This window comes from Erythrolamprus reginae, chromosome 1 (genome assembly GCF_031021105.1).
Source record: "Erythrolamprus reginae isolate rEryReg1 chromosome 1, rEryReg1.hap1, whole genome shotgun sequence".
In the NCBI taxonomy this organism is placed as follows: domain Eukaryota; kingdom Metazoa; phylum Chordata; class Lepidosauria; order Squamata; family Dipsadidae; genus Erythrolamprus; species Erythrolamprus reginae.
This window is the reverse complement of record NC_091950.1, coordinates 262,531,749-262,552,661: the sequence shown is the minus strand read 5'-3', so window position 1 is coordinate 262,552,661 and position 20,913 is coordinate 262,531,749. Positions and strand designations below refer to the sequence as shown.

The 20,913-nt window shown below is 42.1% G+C and overlaps 2 protein-coding genes across 3 annotated transcripts in view; one reads left to right on the top strand and one right to left on the bottom strand.

Annotated features, from left to right (window-relative positions):
• Positions 1 to 3,549: 3,549 nt before the first annotated feature.
• On the bottom strand, positions 3,550 to 20,330 carry ACP1 (acid phosphatase 1). Of its 2 annotated transcripts, none has more exons than XM_070732924.1 (6): positions 20,205 to 20,330; positions 12,886 to 12,959; positions 12,527 to 12,640; positions 8,419 to 8,480; positions 6,678 to 6,783; positions 3,550 to 6,575 (listed from the first exon to the last, which is right to left on the bottom strand). In XM_070732924.1, exons 1-6 carry the CDS (start codon positions 20,245 to 20,247, stop codon positions 6,498 to 6,500), a joined length of 477 nt encoding a protein of 158 aa, XP_070589025.1. In that variant the 5' UTR covers positions 20,248 to 20,330; the 3' UTR covers positions 3,550 to 6,497. The 2 variants fall into 2 exon arrangements, with proteins under 2 accessions (XP_070589025.1, XP_070589024.1); XM_070732923.1 differs by lacking the exon at positions 12,527 to 12,640 and adding an exon at positions 12,698 to 12,811 and having other exon boundaries at positions 20,205 to 20,323.
• A 215-nt stretch (positions 20,331 to 20,545) lies between these two features.
• SH3YL1 (SH3 and SYLF domain containing 1) overlaps positions 20,546 to 20,913 on the top strand; it is a 39,566-nt gene continuing 39,198 nt past the window's right edge. The window contains exon 1 of the mRNA XM_070732922.1: positions 20,546 to 20,720. Within this exon, the coding sequence (XP_070589023.1) occupies position 20,720 (1 nt within the window). The 5' untranslated portion in view covers positions 20,546 to 20,719. The remainder of the gene's footprint in view (positions 20,721 to 20,913) is intronic.

Here is a 20,913-nt window from a genome sequence, read left to right as displayed (position 1 = left end):
TATATATTCTGGATGGATTTCGAAGCTTACAACTGAATAAATCTGAAGGATACTAACTGATCTCAATGGAAATACCATTCTAGCAATACTTCTCAACACTTGAAAGTTGGCAATAAGGACTATGCATTTAAATAGTTCTAATCAGAATTAATTTTAATTTAACTTGACACTGCAAAGTGATGGCAGTCAATTACCACAGGGCAAGTAACTGAAGGCATGTTTCAAACATTAAACTTGCTAAATATCTCTTTTAGAGTGAAATGCTATTGCCTACTCAATCATGCTTTCCTCCTTTTCATCCTACCAGTTAATAAGACCAGTTAACTCTAAATTTGCTTCACCTACTTCCATTCCAAAATAAATAACACCATTTTCAACCTACACAGAATCTTGGAATTGGAAGAGTTTTTTGGCCACTGATTTCAAACTCTAGTGAACTGAGCAAGAGTTTGGAATCAGTGGCCAAAACAACACTTTCCAATTCTATGATTCTGTGTAGCTTGAAAGCGGTTATCTATTTTGGAATGGAAGTATGGTAGTCAGAATTTTACAAGTATGTGTTCAAGATTCTAATAAAAATGTAATAACAAGATCTCTCTCCAATTTGATGAAATATCACTATGTGAGAATTCATTTTAAACCACCATGGGTCAACTATGGAGTTAATTAATAGGTATCGCCATCCATAATGGTTCTTAGTCAAATGCTTTAGTGAGCTCAAAGTATCATATTCTCTCAAGATCCTTGAAAATTACAAGATTTTTAAAAAATAATTTAAGTGTCTTATTTTGGACAAGACCCCGTTTGACTACAAACATAACTTCTGTATATTTTCACAACTGGAATCAGTTTATTTTTAATTAGCTATAAACATTTTATCAGCTTTCCTAATTATTTAGAACTTTTGCTCTTAAAAACACACAAAAGATACAAGTAAAATTATAACTGATTAAAGCTTTTTTAAAAATAGCTTTAATTTTTTCAACTTAAATCAAGAGGTAACAGTGTTTTCTGGTATGTATAAACACTCAGTGCTGGCATCAATTACTCATAAATTGAGACAGCTTCAAAAATACCAAAGACCTGGGCAAATTGTAACTTCCAAAGTCTGTTCAGAGGAAACATTAGTATTTAAGGATATTTGAGTAGTCTCATATTTGATTAAATATATCAAAAGTGAAGAATTTGCTTACAATAATCATTAATACCATTGAAATCTGTCCCAATTATTAATAAAAATAGTTATGATTAAATCATTCTAAATTTTAAAAAATTCTACCAAAATTTGCTGGCTATGAAACACTAATGTCAAATTTTCTGAAAAATCCCTTTGTGTTCAATTAACCTATGTAGAATAAGATATATAATATCTTGCTAACAATATATTTTGCTATTAAAAAGTCCAGTTTTTAATAACAAAAGTCCAATTAAGGATAAGCTCCTTGGTTTACTGAGGAGCTCTGGGAGTTGAAACGCCAGAAGAGACGTCTAGAGAAGTGATGGAGGAAGAGTAAGTCCGAATCCAATCAAACACTTGTAAGAGCTCACATTAAGACTTACAAAGTGGCGCTCAAAGCGGCAATATGGGCATATCATGCCGCCTTGATTACATCAGCGAAACCTTGCCCAGACGCTCTGTTTAGGGTGACCCGCTCCCTTCTTAACCAATAACTGGGTCCAGGAGATTGTCAACGCTTCTTTGGGGAGGGGGTCCTTCCTGGCCCCTTACAAGGAGGCACTTGTGCGCCCCCTCCTTAAGAAGTCTTCCCTGGACCCAGCCATTCTCAACAACTATCGTCCAGTCTCCAACCTTCCCTTTATGGGGAAGGTTGTCGAGAAGGTGGTGGTCCTCCAGCTCCACTGGTCCTTGGAAGAAGCCAATTATCTCGGCCCTCAACAGTTGGGTTTCAGGCCCAGCTACAGCACGGAAACTGCTTTGGTCGCATTAATGGATGATCTCTGGTGGGCCTGGGACAGGGGTTTATCCTCTGTCCTGGTGCTTCTTAACCTCTTAGTGGCTTTTGATACCATCGACTATGGTATCCTTCTGCGCCGGCTGGAGGGGTTGGGAGTGGGAGGCACTGTCCTTCAGTGGTTCTCCTCGTACCTCTCCGGTCAGTCGCAGTCAGTGTTAGTGGGGGGGTCAGAGGTCGATCTCTAGGTCTCTCCCTTGTGGGATGCCTCAGGGGTCAGTCCTCTCCCCCCTGCTATTCAATATCTACATGAAACCGCTGGGCGAGATCATCCAGCGGCATGGGGTGAAGTATCATCAGTACGCTGATGATACCCAGCTGTATATCTCCACCCCTTGTCCAGTCAACGAAGCAGTGGAAGTGATGTGCCATATAGAATGCTGTGATGCAGGCTGTTAGGGTCTGGATGGGTGTCAACAGACTCAAACTCAACCCTGATAAGACGGAGTGGCTGTGGGTTTTGCCTCCCAAGGACAATTCCATCTGTCCGTCCATTACCCTGGGGGGGGGGAGAATTACTAACCACCTCAGAGAAGGTCTGCAATTTGGGCGTCCTCGATCCACAGCTAACATTAGAGAACCATCTTTCGGCTGTGGCGAGGGGGGCGTTTGCCCAGGTTCGCCTGGTGCACCAGTTGCGGCCCTACCTGGACCGAGAGTCACTGCTCACAGTCACTCATGCCCTCATCACCTCGAGGTTCGACTACTGTAATGCTCTCTACATGGGGCTACCTTTGAAGAGTGTTCGGAAACTTCAGATCGTGCAGAATGCAGCTGCGAGAGTAATCATGGGCTTTCCCAGATATGCTCATGTCACACCAACACTCCGCAGTCTGCATTGGTTGCCGATCAGTTTCTGGTCACAATTCAAAGTGTTGGTTATGACCTATAAAGCTCTTCATGGCATCGGACCAGAATATCCCAGGGACCACCTTCTGCTGCATGAATCCCAGCGACCGGTTAGGTCCCACAGAGTTGGCTTTCTCCGGGTCCCGTCAACTAAACAATGTTGTCTGGTGGGACCCAGGGGAAGAGCCTTCTCTGTGGTGGCCCTGACCATCTGGAATCAACTCCCCCCAGAGATTAGGACTGCCCCCACCCTCCTTGCCTTTTGCAAACTCCTTAAAACCCACCTCTGCCTTAAGGCATGGGGAAATTGATTCCCCTGGGCTGGTCCGTTTTACGCAAGGTTTGTCTGAGATGTATGATTGTTTTTATATTAAGGGTTTTAAATTGTTTTTATTGCTGGATTTGTACCGTGTTTTGTGTTGTGAGCCGCTCCGAGTCTTTGGAGAGGGGCGGCATACAAATCTAATAAATAATAATAATAATAATAATAATAATAATAATAATATAAAAACACTCATTTTTAATATCCTTAATATGTGATATAAAAATATAGTGTCTTATTTTTTAAAGTTATCATAGAAAGAAAGAGTTATCATAGAAAGAAACTTTGTAAATGATCAGGACCAGGTTTCATATATCCTCTCTTTGCATAGATAATTTACAAAATACATTTATAAAATTACTACTGTGGCTAGATTATAAAATGAAAATTTTACAAGGAGTAAAATTGTTTTTTTACTATTTTATTTGGTCTTGACATATTAATCACAGGCCTGGAAGTTAATTATAATGTTTGCAAAGTTGCTTGAAATAAAACGTGACATTCATGAAAGCAAAACAGGTCCCTAGAGTATTTTTAATACAACTTGAACAAGGCATCTTATTAATAGGAATTATGGCTTTAAAAATAACAAATCCAGAAGGTAACACGAATAGCAGCGAAGTCCACTACAGGCCTATGAGGATTCCTCTTTTGGGAAGATTTGAAGACACAAAAACTAACTCTAAAAGGGAACAAAATAGTGCTGGTTTGTACTTCCCATGCAATGTTTATAAAGACTCTTGGCTAAAAAGGGATTATGGCAACACTCTGAATAATTGCAGAATGCAGACAAAATATACTGAGTAGAAGATGAAAGTTTTGGCAAACAATTGCATACAGCCTTCTGTTATCTTTTAAACAATTAACCACACAATATTACACTGCATGTACTGACAATAATCAGTATAAATGACTCATACAATATTTACATAGAATCACTGGTTTATGTCAACATCCTTCAGTATGTGCTTTTAAATAAGCAAATCTTTGCCAGCTTACTATGGACTTTGCTGCCTGCTTCTGTCTAACAACTTCTTTTTGGCTTAATCTTGAAGCATCCATAAACAATGTTGATTCAAATGTAGAAGGGAGCAGGTGAAGAAAAGAAAGAAACCAATGATGTCATAAGGAAGATCAGTAAAAAGAGGTATGAAATGCAAGGGGAGGGTAGTGGTTTTATTTCCACTGGAAAACTACACACTCTCCAGTCTTTTAAATCCTTCCCCTCAATCATTTATACCTTCCGCAAATGTATACCAGGCTCCATAAGGTTAATTTGTGTAACAAACAAGAATGTAATAATTTCCTAAAATATTTTTTTTTCATATTATGGAAATGAATGAAGTTTACCCTTACATAGTCTATATTAGTGCTGGAGCTGTAAAGGAACTTATCAGAACTTGGAACACATAATTATTACCTTACTTCAGAATGCTATAATACTTTTTTCAAGCATCATATCATTAGCCTTTAAAGCTATTTTCTTTTAAATTTAAAAATAAATAAGCAGTTACAGTATTTACTTCAATTTGTATTATTTAAAAAAGATTATACCACCAGGGAATTCTTTTGTCAGTGCTAATGGAAAACTGCAAATATTTGCATCACAGCATTCTATATGGCTGCATGTCATAAAATCTGTCCTATATTGTTTTGCTTCTGCCTTACCTCCACATCTATATTTTGTATATATAATATACAGTGATGAAGGATATAAAAATGTAGTAGTTTTCAGACATCTAGCAACTGGCAAATAAAAATGTACAGGGAAAGTATTTATAAAGTTTTGATGTGAAAAGAAAAATGTTTAGAACACCAGTTAACACACATTTACACATCCAAGAATTTTTATGTACTATACAGATAGTCCTCGACTTATGACAATTGAGCCCAAAAGTGAGTTTTGCCCCATTTTATAACCTTTCTTGCCAAAGTTGTTAAAGGAATCACTGCAATTGCCAATCACATGACTGTAGGGATGCTGCAGGCACACATATGAAAGAGTGTTGAACGAAGGGACATACGACCCGTGCTTGAAACTAGAGCCACTGCAGTCACATGATCAAAATTCAGGTTCCTTCCACTTGCCTCTGCTTCCTGCTCCCATCTATGATTTTAAATGTTGGGGAAGTTGAATGATGCAGGACAAAGCAGTCAGCCCTCCCCTGGGCCAAACACCCTGGAAACCTCCACACTGTGGCACAAACCAGCTACCCCATCAGAAGTTCCAAATGCCCAGGAGACTCCAAGGGTGTAAAGCATTCCCCCTCACCGCACTGAACTTGATCTCATTTCCACTGAGGTTGATCTCCTCTAGGAACGTATGTTTTAACCCAGGAATCTTCTTCAAACTATTAAGCTTACAAGGTATCAGCAGTCTGACTCTTTGCAGGGAAAAATGCTAAAGATAGCCAAAACTTTTGCTTTTGGAATTGAGGGTGTTTTGCCCAACCTTGGGAAATCATAATCTCTTCACAGAGTCAGTGCAAAGTGAGGCTAGTTTTTTTTCCTTCTCAACATGAAGTAAGCTCAAGTGATCCAGCCCTGCCCAGGAGCATGAGAAAAGGGGTGTTTTAAGACACTGCAGCTGAGCTGTTGCCTTTAGCATTTTTCATCTTTTTCATAAAGAACCAGCCTGATGAAGGTCAGTTGGCATGGGATGGGCAGGACAGGGAGGGCAGCTGGGTTAGAGCTTCCCAGGCATTCAGGGTTCAGGATGGGCGGACTGCTTCATGCCTCACTGTGGAAGCTTCTTTCTGAGTGTCGCATTGTTTCGCTGCACTGCAGGACCAACAACTACAGCTTCTCTCCCTGGCCTCCCTGCACCTGTGTCATGTCACAGCACCCCCACACGTGGTCTGTACCGAGCACCCTCCAGAGACCTTCCCACCTCCTGAAACTTCCTGTACTCTACTTAACAACCATGCCTGGGAAAGCCATGATGGTTCTAAAGTTGGGTCACATCATGTGACGATCCACTTAAATGACCACAACAACTTAAGAACTTATTTAACAACTTAATTTCCAGGCTCAATTGTGGCCACAACTCAAGGACTACTTGTATATGGAGTAACACATATTTATTCACTTAGTTTAGTACCAACAGATTTTTTTCTTACATAGATGACCAGCACAATTTCATTCATCATATATTTGATAAGATCAATTTAATTTTGAAAAAGACCCACATTTTTTTCAAATAATGCAATGTATACCCATTCAGTATACTACAAAAAATAAAATTAAGAATGCACAAATGTATCTATTTTAGAGGCACACTATCATAGTTTAATGTTAATTGAGATTTTGCACTAATGACATTTATGTTCAGATATAATTCAGACATAATCACATCAATGAGGTTTTTCCAAAAATTCTTTACAGCATCTGAGACACTGCTGATAAACAGTTTCAAAATCTTCATCACTTCCCTGGAGGTTGAAAATAAAAAGAGAGAAAATACAGAATCCCAATTACAAACATTTTTTTTCCAAATAACAATAATTAAATAGATTAAATGAGAAAATACTTACATAATATGGATCTTCAATAATAAGCTGTTTCTCTGGATCATAACTACCAAGGAGTTCAATTTTAGCTTTGCAATTTTTAATTTGATTGTATTTTCTTCTCAAGTCACTAAAAAAGATTAGTTAACTTTTCATTATTATTAAGTAAAGCATTTATTATTATTAATTATTATTATTATTATTATTATTATTATTATTATTATTATTATTGCTAAGAAACACCTGCTCTTAGAATGAAGTAATAGACTCCCCTAATAACAAAGGCATCTATTCACAATGAGATCTACAGTGATGGATTTTCTACGGCTTTCAAGCATTTTGCCAAGTAGAAATGGAAATGTGTTCATAATTCATTTTGAAAGAAAAATTTTGGGGAAAGCAACAAATATATTAGTTTTACTCTCAGCCAGTAAAATTAGTTTTACTCTTGGCCAGTAAAGAAGGTAACATGAATAGCATTGCTGCATTTTCGGGTACTTGCCAGTATGCAACTATCCAAAAAGGATAATTGACATAATAGCTCATTTAAAGTAGGCAGGCCCCAATTAATTCATGATCCAGCCCTTGGTTTGATGTAAAAGAGAGAATCCTAAACCAAGGGAAAGTGAATGAATTGTACATGGAAGTTGTGCTGAAGTTGACCAGGCTATTTGCTGCAAGGAGGCAAATTGCTGGGTGGCCGAAGCCGAAGTGTTGGGGCCGGCAGATAGGCAGGGGGGCTTCGACAACATTTGCTGTATAAGACGCACAGACATTTCCACCCATTTATGGTAAAATACAGTACTATCCACCAGTCCTTTAACCACACCAATCCTAACACAGGCATGACTCTGCCAAATGGCTATGACCTTATTTGTGACCTTGTGCACAACAAGTTAAGGAAAGGGACAAGGTGACTTCCCCAGCTTTGTTTCCTTCCTGATTCACCAAGCATCACTAGGTAAATGTGAGGAAAACATTTACCATTCATTCATGTGGGATGGGACCGAGGATGAATTCTAACAGATGACTAGGCTGGTGGATTTAGTGATCTGTTAAAATTCATTCTGGCTTTGTGCACAAGTCTGCGCAAAGAGGCTTCTACTAGATGCAGATTTAAAGCTCACTGAGTGCCAAACCAGTTATTGCTGACAGGCATGGCAGAAGGGAGGTGCTGTATGAAGTATTAGAAAGGGAATTGGTAGTGGTCAACTTAGTTTGAACTAATCAAGGCCACTCTGCCTGGAGAACTAGTAGGTAAAGGGGAGAGCCTCTGTCAATACACTGGCCTTTCCTGCTGTTCAAATTAAAATATTTCACATTGCTCAAATATAAGGGGAGGACAGAGTGTGCTTGCACCAGCTAAAGTAGCTCATAGATGCTATGTTTCGCATCACTGTGACCCCAGCAGACTGTTCAGTGAAACTGTCCTGGTATGCAACCTGCTTCATGGGGAAAATGCTACTACTAAACTCTGGAATCCTGAGGACCACTTGAAGCTATCCCAACAAGATGAAGTTCACATTAGAGACACAGCAGACAAAGTGGTTGCTGAGATACTGTATGTCAGTGCTTTGGATGTAAAGAAAGACCCCTGTTCTTCATACTTTCATGTAACATTTTAAAAGACCTTACACACATCTATTTAGAAGGAAGAACACTGAATTTCACAATTTCACAATTTCACTTCCTTTAAGTGATCTGAAGGGAGAATGCTGGGATATGCAAACATTTATTAGCAAAAGTCACAGTTTTTACCACTTACTGTAAATTGCTTTCATCCATGCAAAGAATATAATCAAATGTCAGGAAATCATCTTTTGTAATCTAAAATTAAAAAGATATATTTAATTTTTAACTAAAGAAAAAAATATGATTATTTGTGAATAGTTAAAAATGCAATTAATTGCTATTTTAACAAGAAGTAATATTTTGTTGTTTGTTCAAGAATGCCAGCCAGAAAGAAAGATTCTAGTACAATATATTAAAAATGGTAAACTATTGTTCTTTTGCCAAATATAATAGTGTCCTCCAGACATTGACAACAAAAAATTGCATACAGTTCCTAATCACAGGATCTTTATGAAAAGAATCTAACAGAAAACCTCCTGTAATGGTAATTACAGTGACAGTGACATCTCAGTGGACTTTGATATAACGGACTTCATGTCCAATAGATTTCCAATATGCAAATAAAGCTATCTGTGTGATGACACTATGTTTGCTACAGAACTAAGCATTGCCCCATGACATTAGCCCATCCCTCTATCAGTTTCAAGTTTCAAGTTTAATCAGATTTGTATGCCGCCCCTCTCCGCAGACTCGGGGCGGCTCACAGCAATAGCAGTACAATGTAAGACAAATCCAATATTTAAATTACTTTAAAAAACACCACAAATTAAAACCAATCATACACACTAGCGTACCATGCATAAATTTTATAAGCCTAGGGGGAAGGAACATGTCAATTCCCCCATGCCTGACGACAGAGGTGGGTTTTAAGGAGCTTACGAAAGGCTAGGAGGGTGGGGGCAACTCTGATATCCGGGGGGAGTTGGTTCCAAAGGGTCGGGGCCGCCACAGAGAAGGCTCTTCCCCTGGGTCCCGCCAGACGACATTGTTTAGTTGACGGGACCCGGAGAAGGCCAACTCTGTGGGACCTAACTGGTCGCTGGGATTCGTGCGGCAGAAGGCGGTCCCGGAGATATTCTGGTCCAGTGCCATGAAGGGCTTTATAGGTCATAACCAACACTTTGAATTGTGACCAGAAACTGATCGGCAACCAATGCAGACTGCGGAGTGTTGGTGTGACATGGGCAAATTTAGGAAAGCCCATGATAGCTCTCGCAGCTGCATTCTGCACGATCTGAAGTTTCCGAACACTTTTCAAAGGTAGCCCCATGTAGAGAGCATTACAGTAGTCGAGCCTCGAGGTGATGAGGGCATGAGTGACTGTGAGCAGTGACTCCCGGTCCAAATAGGGCCGCAACTGGTGCACCAGGCGAACCTGGGCAAACGCCCCCCTCGCCACAGCTGAAAGATGTTTCTCTAATGTGAGCTGTGGATCGAGGAGGACGCCCAAGTTGCGAACCCTCTCTGAGGGGGTTAGTGACTCCCCCCCCCAGGGTGATGGACAGACAGATGGAATTGTCCTTGGGAGGCAAAACCCACAGCCACTCCGTCTTATCCGGGTTGAGCCTGAGTCTGTTGACACCCATCCAGACCCCAACAGCCTCCAGGCACCGGCACATCACTTCCACTGCTTCGCTGACTGGACAAGGGGTGGAGATGTAAAGCTGGGTATCATCTGCATATTGATGATACCTCACCCCATGCCCTTGGATGATCTCACCCAGCGGTTTCATGTAGATATTAAATAGTAGGGGGGAGAGGACCGATCCCTGAGGCACCCCACAAGGGAGTAACCTAGAGGTCGACCTCTGACCCCCCACTAACACCAACTGCGACCGACCAGAGAGGTAGGAAGAGAACCACTGAAGGACAGTGCCTCCCACTCCCAACCCCTCCAGCCGGCGCAGAAGGATACCATGGTCGATGGTATCAAAAGCCGCTGAGAGGTCAAGAAGCACCAGGACAGAGGATAAACCCCTGTCCCGGGCCCGCCAGAGATCATCCATCAGCGCGACCAAAGCAGTTTCCGTGCTGTAGCCGGGCCTGAATCCTGACTGCTGAGGACCTAGATAATCGGCTTCTTCCAAGGACCGCTGGAACTGGAGTGCCACCACCTTCTCGACAACCTTCCCCAACCTTCTCTAGACGTCTCTTCTGGCGTTTGAACTCCCGGAGCTCCTCGTTGAACCATGGAGCTCTACGGCGTCTAGTGCCGCGGAGAGGTCGCAACGGCGCAATTCGGTCAAGAGCCTCCGCTGCAGCCTTGTTCCAGGCCTCAGCCAGAGACTCTGCCGAACTGTGTACGAGTGTATCTGGAATAACCCCAAGCGCCTTCTGAAAGCCCTCTGGATCCATCAGGCGTCTGGGGCGGAACAGCTTAATCGGTTCCGCCTCCCTGCGGGGAAGGATTGGAGCCAGGAAGTCAAGCCGCAGTAGAAAATGGTCTGACCATGACAAAGGCAACACTTCTAAGCCCCTTAGTCTCAGACCATTACTCAGTTGCTCAGAGAGGAATACCATGTCGGGTGCATGCCCCCCCTCGTGAGTCGGACCCTGTACTACTTGGGTCAGGTCCATGGCTGTCATGGTGGCCATGAACTCCTGTGCCAATCCAGAGGTTTCACCGAGCGACGGCAGGTTAAAGTCCCCCAAGACAATAAGTCTGGGGAACCCCACCGCCAACCCGGCTACCTCCTCGAGTAGCACAGGCAGGGCTTGTGACACGCAGCTGGGAGGCAGGTACGTGAGAAACAAGCCCACCTGGACCCCTAAGTCCAACTTCACCAGAAGGGACTCGCAGCCCGCAATCTCTGGAGCAACGAGTCTACGCAAGCCAAGGCTCTCCCTGGCTATAATAGCCACTCCTCCCCCCCCTTCCCTGGGGTCGAGGCTGATGCCATATCTGAAACCCGGCTGGGCAAATTTCAGAGAGAGGAACTCCTCCCTCTGGGCCCAGCCAGGTTTCAGTAACACATGCCAGGTCGGCCTCCTCATCCAGGATCAGATCCCGGATGAGAGCTTTATTTACCACCGACCTGGCATTGAGTAGCAGCAGCTTGAGCCCAGGGCCAGAGTTACACTCATCACCAGCACCCAGGATTGGGTTCACAGAGCCGGAACAAGGAATCGTTATTAAGCAACGATCTCTCGTTCCTCTGGAACGGCTAGCTCTGTGGCCCCCGCCATATCTGCCTCTCCCCAGCAGGACCGGAATATTCCGACCCTCTACCACCTCAGGCAGGGAGATATGCTGCAGTCCCTGTCAGTCAAATAATTTTGTCTAGGAAGGCAGCCTTCTGCATTATGGAACACCTTACCCACACAGGTGGGCCAAACCCCCATGCTCCTGATCTTCCGCAAAGAGGTCAAAACTTGGCTCTGTGGTCTTTGCAGGGTGGGGGGGGAGCATAGTTGGCCATGGGGCAGTCTGGCCCCATGAGAACAGCTGCTCTGCCTGTATTAACTAATGCTGCTTCGAGAATGGACTCAGGCAGCTTCAATAGGAAGGCTATCCCTCACATAGGCTGGGTATGCTAATCAGTAACAAAGAAAAACAGTGAAGTTAATTGTGATGCTTTGCACATGCTGGTGGATCCCATACCCAGCCAAGACCGCATTGGCTGCATTAGGGTTGAGCTCAATAGTTGACTAGATAGGCAACTGAGATGCAATTGAAATCATGGGGGAGTTGCAGAGCTCCTATGATAGTAACTGTAGGCAAACTCCTGTGCCCAAATTTTGTTTATGTGACTGTTTCTTTCATATAGCACCATCCTAAATTGAGAACTATCTGTATAAAATACTTTGTATAAAGCAGAATATACTTCAATTTTCATGATTAGATATTTTATACAATTTAAAATCTGGGATTAATTTTAAAATTCCATTTAAATTTTTAAAATTTAATTTTTTAAAAAAATATTTAATATGTTCTGTATGCCAGCATGTGTAAATCCAAGCAAAGATGTGTCCAAATGTCCAGACTCAGGAAATGGCCAATAGCCAATGACATTCCCAGTAAGGATCTGCAGCAGAACCTCACATTCAGAAGTGAATCAGGTCACAATGTTATCAGTATCTATTTCTTCATTTTTACAAAGATATCACACTGATTATTCAATATATAATGCTGTATCCACCTTTGCACAAGACACAAAGCAGTTGTGGCACACAGGGATGCCCATGTTTTCTGAAAACACATGCATCCAATTACATACAAGCACACAGACATTTCTTTCTACCTGTCGTGCTTTATGAGCTGTTTCAATTTCATGATTTCTCAGACAGTTTAAAGCCCTTGGATCTGTATAGCGTCCCACATTCCAGTCAGAAACAGCACCACTGTCTATTATCCACTGCAAACAATAAGAACATAAGTAGACACACATTTAAAAAGAATATGGGTACAGTACCTGCCTGGCAATATGATTCATAGTTATGCCATGTTTTCTCATGCAATTCTGGCCTCGATAATCTGGAGGATTTCCTATTTCATATGTAGAGGTTGCTGCACTGTCTATCCTCCACTACAGAAAAACAAAGCAATTTATTTAAATAACGCTAGCAGAAAAATGGCTTGAGTAATTAAAATTAGGTTTACCTTGTTTTCTAGGTTATTTTCAGTTACAAGTTTTCTAAAAACAGCTTCAGCTATGGGAGACCGGCAAATATTCCCTGTAAAGATAAAGAAATATAGATTCAGTCCAATGATTCTAAAATACAATTTTACATATATTGAAAAAAAATACTGTATTTTCGGAATATAAGACGCATCTTAGTTTTCGGGGAGGAAAATAAGAAAAAAAACACCCTTCAGCAAATTATTACAGCCTGATTCAGGACAACAGCTGATTGGTGGATGGATCAGCTGCAATAATTGTCACAAAGCATCGCCACCTCCGTGTCTCATATTTTTGGCCTGTGTGCCTCGTGATTTTGGCCCCTATTTCAGTCTCCGAATGCTCTATTTCAGACCCATTCAAGACTGTGGGGATCGCCAGAATACATTGCCACTAATCACCGCCTCTGTGCATCGCATTTTCGGGCTCCACACACCCCATTTTTGGCCTCTGCACACCTGGGACCACCCCAAAATACAGCACACAGAGGCCGAAAACATGAAGCGCAGAGGCTGAAGACGTGATATGCAGAGGTGGCGATCAGTGGTGAAGTGCTCTGGCACTTCCTGCAACCTTGAACAGGGTCTGAAACAGAGCGTTCCGAGGCTGAAAACATGAGGCACAGAGCCCAAAAACGCAATGTACAGAGGCAGCGATGGTCTGTGGCAATCCCGGCAGCTTGGAATAGGTCTAAAACAAACACACAAAGGCTGAAAATGGTCGAATGGTGGGGGCCAGCGGGTGGTCAGGCCTACATTCAGTGTATAAGAGGGACTCGATTTTCACCCTTGGAGGGGGGGATGTGTCTTATACTCCAAAAAATATGGTATATGTAGTCATGCAGGTATGAGGAAGAAGAAAAGGACAGACTTGTCTCCTTTTTGTTGTGTTTGGGCCTGGGCCAGCCATTGTCCCCACAGATGGGGGAGACGCGGCACACAGTGACTGTGAAAGCCTGGCTGACAGCCAGGAAGATGTAGCAGACAGTCAGGAAGATGTGGCAGACAGCCAGGAGAGGATTCAGCAGACAGCTCAGGGGAGGTGGCTGGCAGTTCTTCGGACAGTTTATCCTCTCTCAGTTCGTCTGCAGGGCAATACATTAATTTACGCAACTGAAGGGATCGCTTTAAGAAGTATGATAAGGCATGATAGGCGCACCTGGGCTGGGTGTGGTTCCCTTAATGAGGGCTAACGGCATAAAAAGGGAACAGGGGCCAAGGCAAACTGTGGCTGTTTATCTGGGTGGTTTGTGTGGCGTCATTGTTCCTCTTTGAAGTTTCTGCTCTTGGATTTCAACTCAGCGTTGTGGGAGTTGAAAACTCTGGGACAAGCTGCTGCTTTTGTGCCGTGAGAATTCAGAGACCTCTTGGAACATTTATGCTACGTGACTTTTGTATTTGTTTGCTTTTTCATGAACTTTGTAGCTGGCTGAATTTTCAACTCAACCTGTGTTTTACTCCTGAAAGTAAGGACCATTTTCTTTAGACTTTTTCTTTTCTGCTTAATACAGGTTTGTTGACTAACTATGCACGTGTGTGTCTGACCTTCTTTCCTGGACCGTTAATCATTGCTTGAGGCCAGTCAAGCAGAACACTTTTGGCTTCAGCTAAAAGCATATCTATTCTCTCCTGGCTTGGGGAAACTCACCGAGTTCCTTTCCAATTATGTCTTCCTTTTTTAATATAATAAATATTTAATTTATATAGAGCATTCAAAAAGTATTCAGACTTCCTTCACTTTTGTCAATTTTGATATGCTGCAAGATGATTCTATAATTATTGAAATTCATTTTTTCATTAATATACACTGAGTTTGTTTGTTTATTTATTTATTTATCTATTTATTTGATTTCTATGCTACCCCTCTCTGAAGACTCGGGGCGGCTTACAACATATAAAAAACAATAAATTTCAATAAAATCAATCCAATTAAATTAAACTTACACAGCAATCTAAAATCCATAATTAAATTAATCAATCACACCCATTCATATAACAATCATACAATCATTCGTTGGCCAGTGGCTAAGATCTAGTTGGCCTAAGCCTGAGGGCATGAATGAGTCTTAAGACTCTTAAGAAAGGTGAGGGGGGGCAGTATGAATCTCCGGGGGGAGCTGGTTCCAGAGGGTCGGGACCCCCGCAGAGAAGGTTCTTCCCCTAGGTCCCGCCAAATGACATTGTCTAGTTGGCAGGAACTGGAGAAGGCCGACTCTGTGGGACCTAACCTTTTGCTGGTATTCATGTGGCAGTAGGTGGTCCCACAAGTAATCTGGTCGGATGCCATGTAGGGCTTTATAGGTCATAACCAACACTTTGAATTGAGTCAGGAAACCAATTGGCAGCCAATGCAGCCAGCAGAGTGTTGGAGAGACATGGGCATGCCCGGGCAGGCCCATGACTGGTCACGCGACTGCGTTCTGCACAATTTGCAGTTTCTGAACACTCTTCAAAGCCCCATGTAGAGAGCATTACAGTAGTCGAACCTCGAGGTGATAAGGGCATGAGTGACTCCCTGTCCAGATACGGCCACAACTGGTGCGAACCAGGCAAACCTTGGTAAGCACCCCTCTCTCCACAGCCGACAGATGATGTTCCAAGGTCAGCTGTGGATTGAAGATGACGCCCAAGTTGCGGACCCTCTCTGAGGGGGTCAAAAACTCCTCTCCCTCCAGGGTAATGGATGGACAGATGGAAGTGTCCTAGAGAGGCAGAACCCACAGCCACTCCGTCTTGTCGGGGTTGAGTATCCCGTAACAATGAAGTAAAAACAGAATTTTAGAAATGTCTGTACATTTATTTTTAAAATCCTGAAATATTACACTGGCATAAATATTGATACCCTTTGTAACAACATTTGAAATTTAGCTCTGGTGCCTCCCCTTTCTCTTGATCATTGCTGACAGGTTTCTACAACTTGATTAGAGTCCTCCTTTGGTAAATTAAACTGATTAGACATTTGGCAAGACACATAACTCTCTATAGAAGGCCTCACAGCTGACATACTGTAGCAGAGTAAAAGCCAAGAGATCAAAGGAACTGCCTGCAGAGCTCAGAGACAGGATTATTGCAAGGCATAGATCTGGGTAAGGCTACAATAACATTTCTGCTGCAGTGAAGGTTCCTAAGAACACAGTGGCCAGAGTCTTCGGAGCGGTGCGGTAAATCAATCAATCAAATAATAAAATTTGAGCATAATTATTAAATGGAAGAGGTTTGGCACAACCAGGACTCCTCTAAGAGCCGGTTGCATAGTCAAACTGAGCAATCGGGGAAAAGAGCCATGGTAAGAGAAATTACCAAAAATCCTAAGTACATAGCCAAGACAACACAGGAGTAGTTTAGGGACCCAGACTTGAACCCTACTAACCTTCTCTGGAGGAACCTGAAAATGGCTTTCCACCAAAGGCCACCATCTAACCTGACTGAGCTTGAAAGGATTTGCAAGGTATTATGCCGGGCTTCACGCTACCAGCCCCAATTAAGTCAGAAATGTAAATTCAAACACACACGCTGTTGTAAAGTAAACAGAAAAGCCATTTATCCTAAAGAAAGCTGTGCACACGCACTTTAAACTGAGAAAATTACAGATAACAGTCCTTGAAAGTTGTGAGAACAAAAACAAGCAAAGCAGATAAAAGCAGCTGTGGAAGCGTTACAGTCAGACCTCTTCCAGTCAGTCCACAAGTTTTTACTTAGTTGTGAAATATCTCCAAGAGTCTGTGAAAAACCAGGAACAAAATGCAAACACGACGTCTCCTTCTCCAAACGGATAATCTCCCACATGCACTTCCTGAAACACTGGCAATTTATCAGCGGCCCCATTAGCCTATAACTGCCTCAGCCACAGGTGTTCTCCCTTATCTCCGACAATACCTACACAGTTGGTCCCTTCTAGCCATGAGCCTGCGCATTCCGGCATCTATCCACTGATCCTTCTCCTCCAAGTCTGATGACCCACTAATGGGGTCATTAACTAATGGGCTGGCTGCATCCATCTCCCTATCTGATTCTTCTTCTTCTTCTTCTTCTTCTTCTTCTTCTTCTTCTTCTTCTTCTTCTTCTTCTTCCCCAGCGTCTAACCTTGGCAAGGAATCCTCACTGTCCGAAGCTGATGGCAGTAAGACAAGTTTCTGGTAACCTGAGGACTCTCCTAAGCCAACATCCAAATTCCCCGTTGCAGGAGCTGGCCCAGAGCCAGCCACAACACAAGGAAGAATGGCAGAATATCCTTCATTCTAGATGCGCAAAGCTTTTGCATCATAGCCAAAGATTTGAGGCTGTAACTGCTGCCAATGGTGCTTCAACAAAGTACTGAGTGAAGGATCTCCTATACTATATTCTGTCCTACACTCTCTGGTATGGGGTGTTTATAAAATTACTGGGACGATACTTATAAAATAAATTAGTAGATCTCATTGTACTTATTAGAGAATAGCTACAACTAAAAAAGTGCTGGTCAAATAGTTCACTTACTGGAATCCCACACACAGCATTTTAAGCTATAAGTTATTTGCTGGTTTTATGACAAATTATTCAAGCTCATTCTTGGTAAATGTTATTACTTAGCATATGGAATAAACCACTGGGGTTTATTCAATAAGTTATGATTACACATAATATAAACCAAACCAAACCAAACCATTGCATTAAGTTATTTCTATTCTGCAAATATTCAAAGAGAAGTTAAACAAAGCTGTGACTATATACAAAATTATTTGCATGTTCTTTAATACGATTGTAAGAAATTAAATCAGTCATGACACTCCTGCCATGATGAGATAACAAAAATTTGGGCCTTAACCTCTACAGCCTATTCTGATCACCAAAACTATGGTGTACCAACAAAACAAATTGTATAGAGAACATTTTAATAAAGTCTTCACAGTACAGGTACCTCCTTTGAGTGACAGAACTGCACTGTAATAATCACACATTTATAGCAATAAAGTCCCAGAAAGTAATTCTGAGTAGTGGTAGCTACAGCAAACCACAATCATGTTAAAATACTGACACATAACTGTGAAATTTGGGTCACACCAACTGATTCAAGTATGTACAGTATGTTGTAGTATTGGAAGGAGGACATCATAAAACACATTTTACCACTTGCTTCCAATACCTCCCCTCCAGATGTTAATTATTCTAAGTTGTGGATTAAATAATTATCAGAATGGTATACCTTCTTTAACAATTCTGGTTTACAGCTGTCCCAAGTTTCATTTGTGAATGACAGGAGCCATTTGTACAAACCAAACACGGAAAAGAGTCCATATTTTTAGATAATTGTTTATATTATGAATTAAATACTATCTGATGGGTTTTTTAAAAAAGTCCAAGTCACTTGTTTTAATTAATTAATGACTCGTGTCCTTCAGTACATGTCATAACTGCCTTGGTGAATCAATCATCCAGCTTTCCCCAAAAAGCTGGAACAGCAAAAGTGGAGAGAAGTGTATGGATAGCATGCAAGTAGAGTCATTTTCCTATTGCTTATTGTTTATTCACAACATCCCAAATTAACTGGAAAAAGGCACGAGAAGGGGAGGAAGTGAATTTTTTTTAAAAAATGAAGTGAATAAAATTAGGAATTATTATTTTGAATGTTTTTCTATATAATTATCCATACATATCTATGTATATGTATGTGTGTGTGTGTGTGTTTATACAATGTTATAGGCATTTACGTGTTTGTTGGTTTTATTGTTTGATATATATAGAGAGGGTATGGCTAGCTCATGAGGCCACGACTTCCTGATTCTAGCTCAGACAGCGCTTTAACAAGGAACAAACTATTTACAGAGATACAAGGTAGCCATTACAGGATACAACAAGAATAAGGCCAAAATAGTGCTATCCTAGTCTCCCTTAATTTTAAAAATTCAGCAAACACACACACACACACACACACACACACACACACACACATATATATATACAGTATATATATATATATATATAAAATAAAGATTATTTTTAAAAATATGAAGCTAAACATCTTTCAGCTGTGGCGAGGGGGACGTTTGCCCAGGTTTGCCTGGTGCACCAGTTGCGACCCTACTTGGACCGGGAGTCACTGCTCACGGTCACTCATGCCCTCATCACCTCGAGGCTTGACTACTGTAACGCTCTCTACATGGGGCTACCTTTGAAAAATGTTCGGAAACTTCAGATCGTGCAGAATGCAGCTGCGAGAGCAATCATGGGCTTTCCCAAATATGCCCATGTTACACCAACACTCCGCAATCTGCATTGGTTGCCGATCAGTTTCCGGTCACAATTCAAAGTGTTGGTTATGACCTATAAAGCCCTTCATGGCACCGGACCAGATTACCTCAGGGACCGCCTTCTGCTGCACGAATCCCAGCGACCAGTTAGGTCCCACAGAGTGGATCTTCTCCGGGTCCCGTCAACTAAGCAATGTCGCCTGGCGGGACCCAGGGGAAGAGCCTTCTCTGTGGCGGCCCCGGCCCTCTGGAACCAACTCCCCCCAGAGATTAGAACTGCCCCCACCCTCCTTGCCTTTCGTAAACAACTTAAAACCCACCTCTGCCGCCAGGCATGGGGGAATTGAGATCCTCTTTCCCCCTAGGCCTTTACAATTCTATGCATGGTATGTATGTATGTATGTTTGGTTTTTATATTAATTGATTTTTAATCATCAATACCAAATTACTATTGTACACTGTTTTATTGTCGCTGTTAGCCGCCCCGAGTCTCTGGAAAGGGGCGGCATACAAATCCAATAAATAAATAAATAAATAAAATAAATAATGGTCTGAAGCTATCCAAAGGAAAACCATTCAGTCACAAGTAGTCTCCTCTCTGCAGAAATGATGCACACTCACCAAAATAAGAAAGTGTATCCTTACAGTTATTCCCCCTCTTCATGAATCACACAGGGCCAATGAATTTTAGGGTAAAACAGCAACCCCCTTTTCTGCTGTTGTACTACATGTAAATGCTGATGCCAGAGAAGCAAGAAAAAGATGCAATGCAGAAACTAAAAAAAAAAAAAATGCAAGGAAGGAGTGGCAAAGAGGAGAGATAAAAAATAAGAATATGTGCAATTGAAAATAATAGTCCTTATTTATCATTCTTGGGAACCGCGGGGGGGGGGGGTAGAGGGAACGTAGTAAATTAAAATTCATTTGATTTCTAAATCTTTCCTTTCTCTTTATTAGTTCCGTTTCAAAATTTAAAAAAGACCAATAGCTAACGTTCCCCCACCGCTTTTTTTTTTTGCCAACCGACGCACCTCACTCTTTCCCTAAAAAAACAAAACAAAACACGCCACTCACCCAGACATACGAATAAAACGGACTTCGGTGGCCCCGCCGCCATGATCGCTCAAAATGTAAGGCACGAGCGAAGGAATAGCGGACAATGCCGTTCTCTAAACTGACGTAAAAGCCTCTTTTCGCCGCTTTACGGCAACGGCCAGGTCCGTCTTTATCCATTGCCTGGATATTTATTTAAAACGTCAGGACCAGAGACATTTGGTGGCCTCTTTAGATAGGGAGTACGTAGAATTTTGAAACCTAGGAGCAGGAGATATTAGCAAAAATGTCCTTCGACCCGCGCGGTTTCCTTCGCTCATTTCCCCCCGTCTAAAAATCAGGCACTCGGGAAGTCAGCTATCCCCGTCCCAAATGCACCTGCTCCAGGTGAGCAGTAGTAGTAGTAGCAGCAGCTGCCGCCGGAATAGCTTCCGTCTGGCCCAGGCGACGGGTTTCGATGGGGATATGAGCGGGTTACTTTTCTCGCGTGGCTTTTAAGTCAAGAGGAGCTTTTCCAACCAGGGACGCCCGGCAGAAGTGAGTAGAGATCTGGATGAGGCTGATCTCCGAAGGAGAGGGTTTATATATAAATCCACAAGGATCCACAAATATATATATATACTGTATATTGGGCTTTTGAGAAAAGTGTTGGGGTTAGTCCGGGAAGGTCCGCGTCTGCCTTAATTTCTTCCTTGTGGATTTCTTCCTTGTGAATCCATCTGTGGATTGC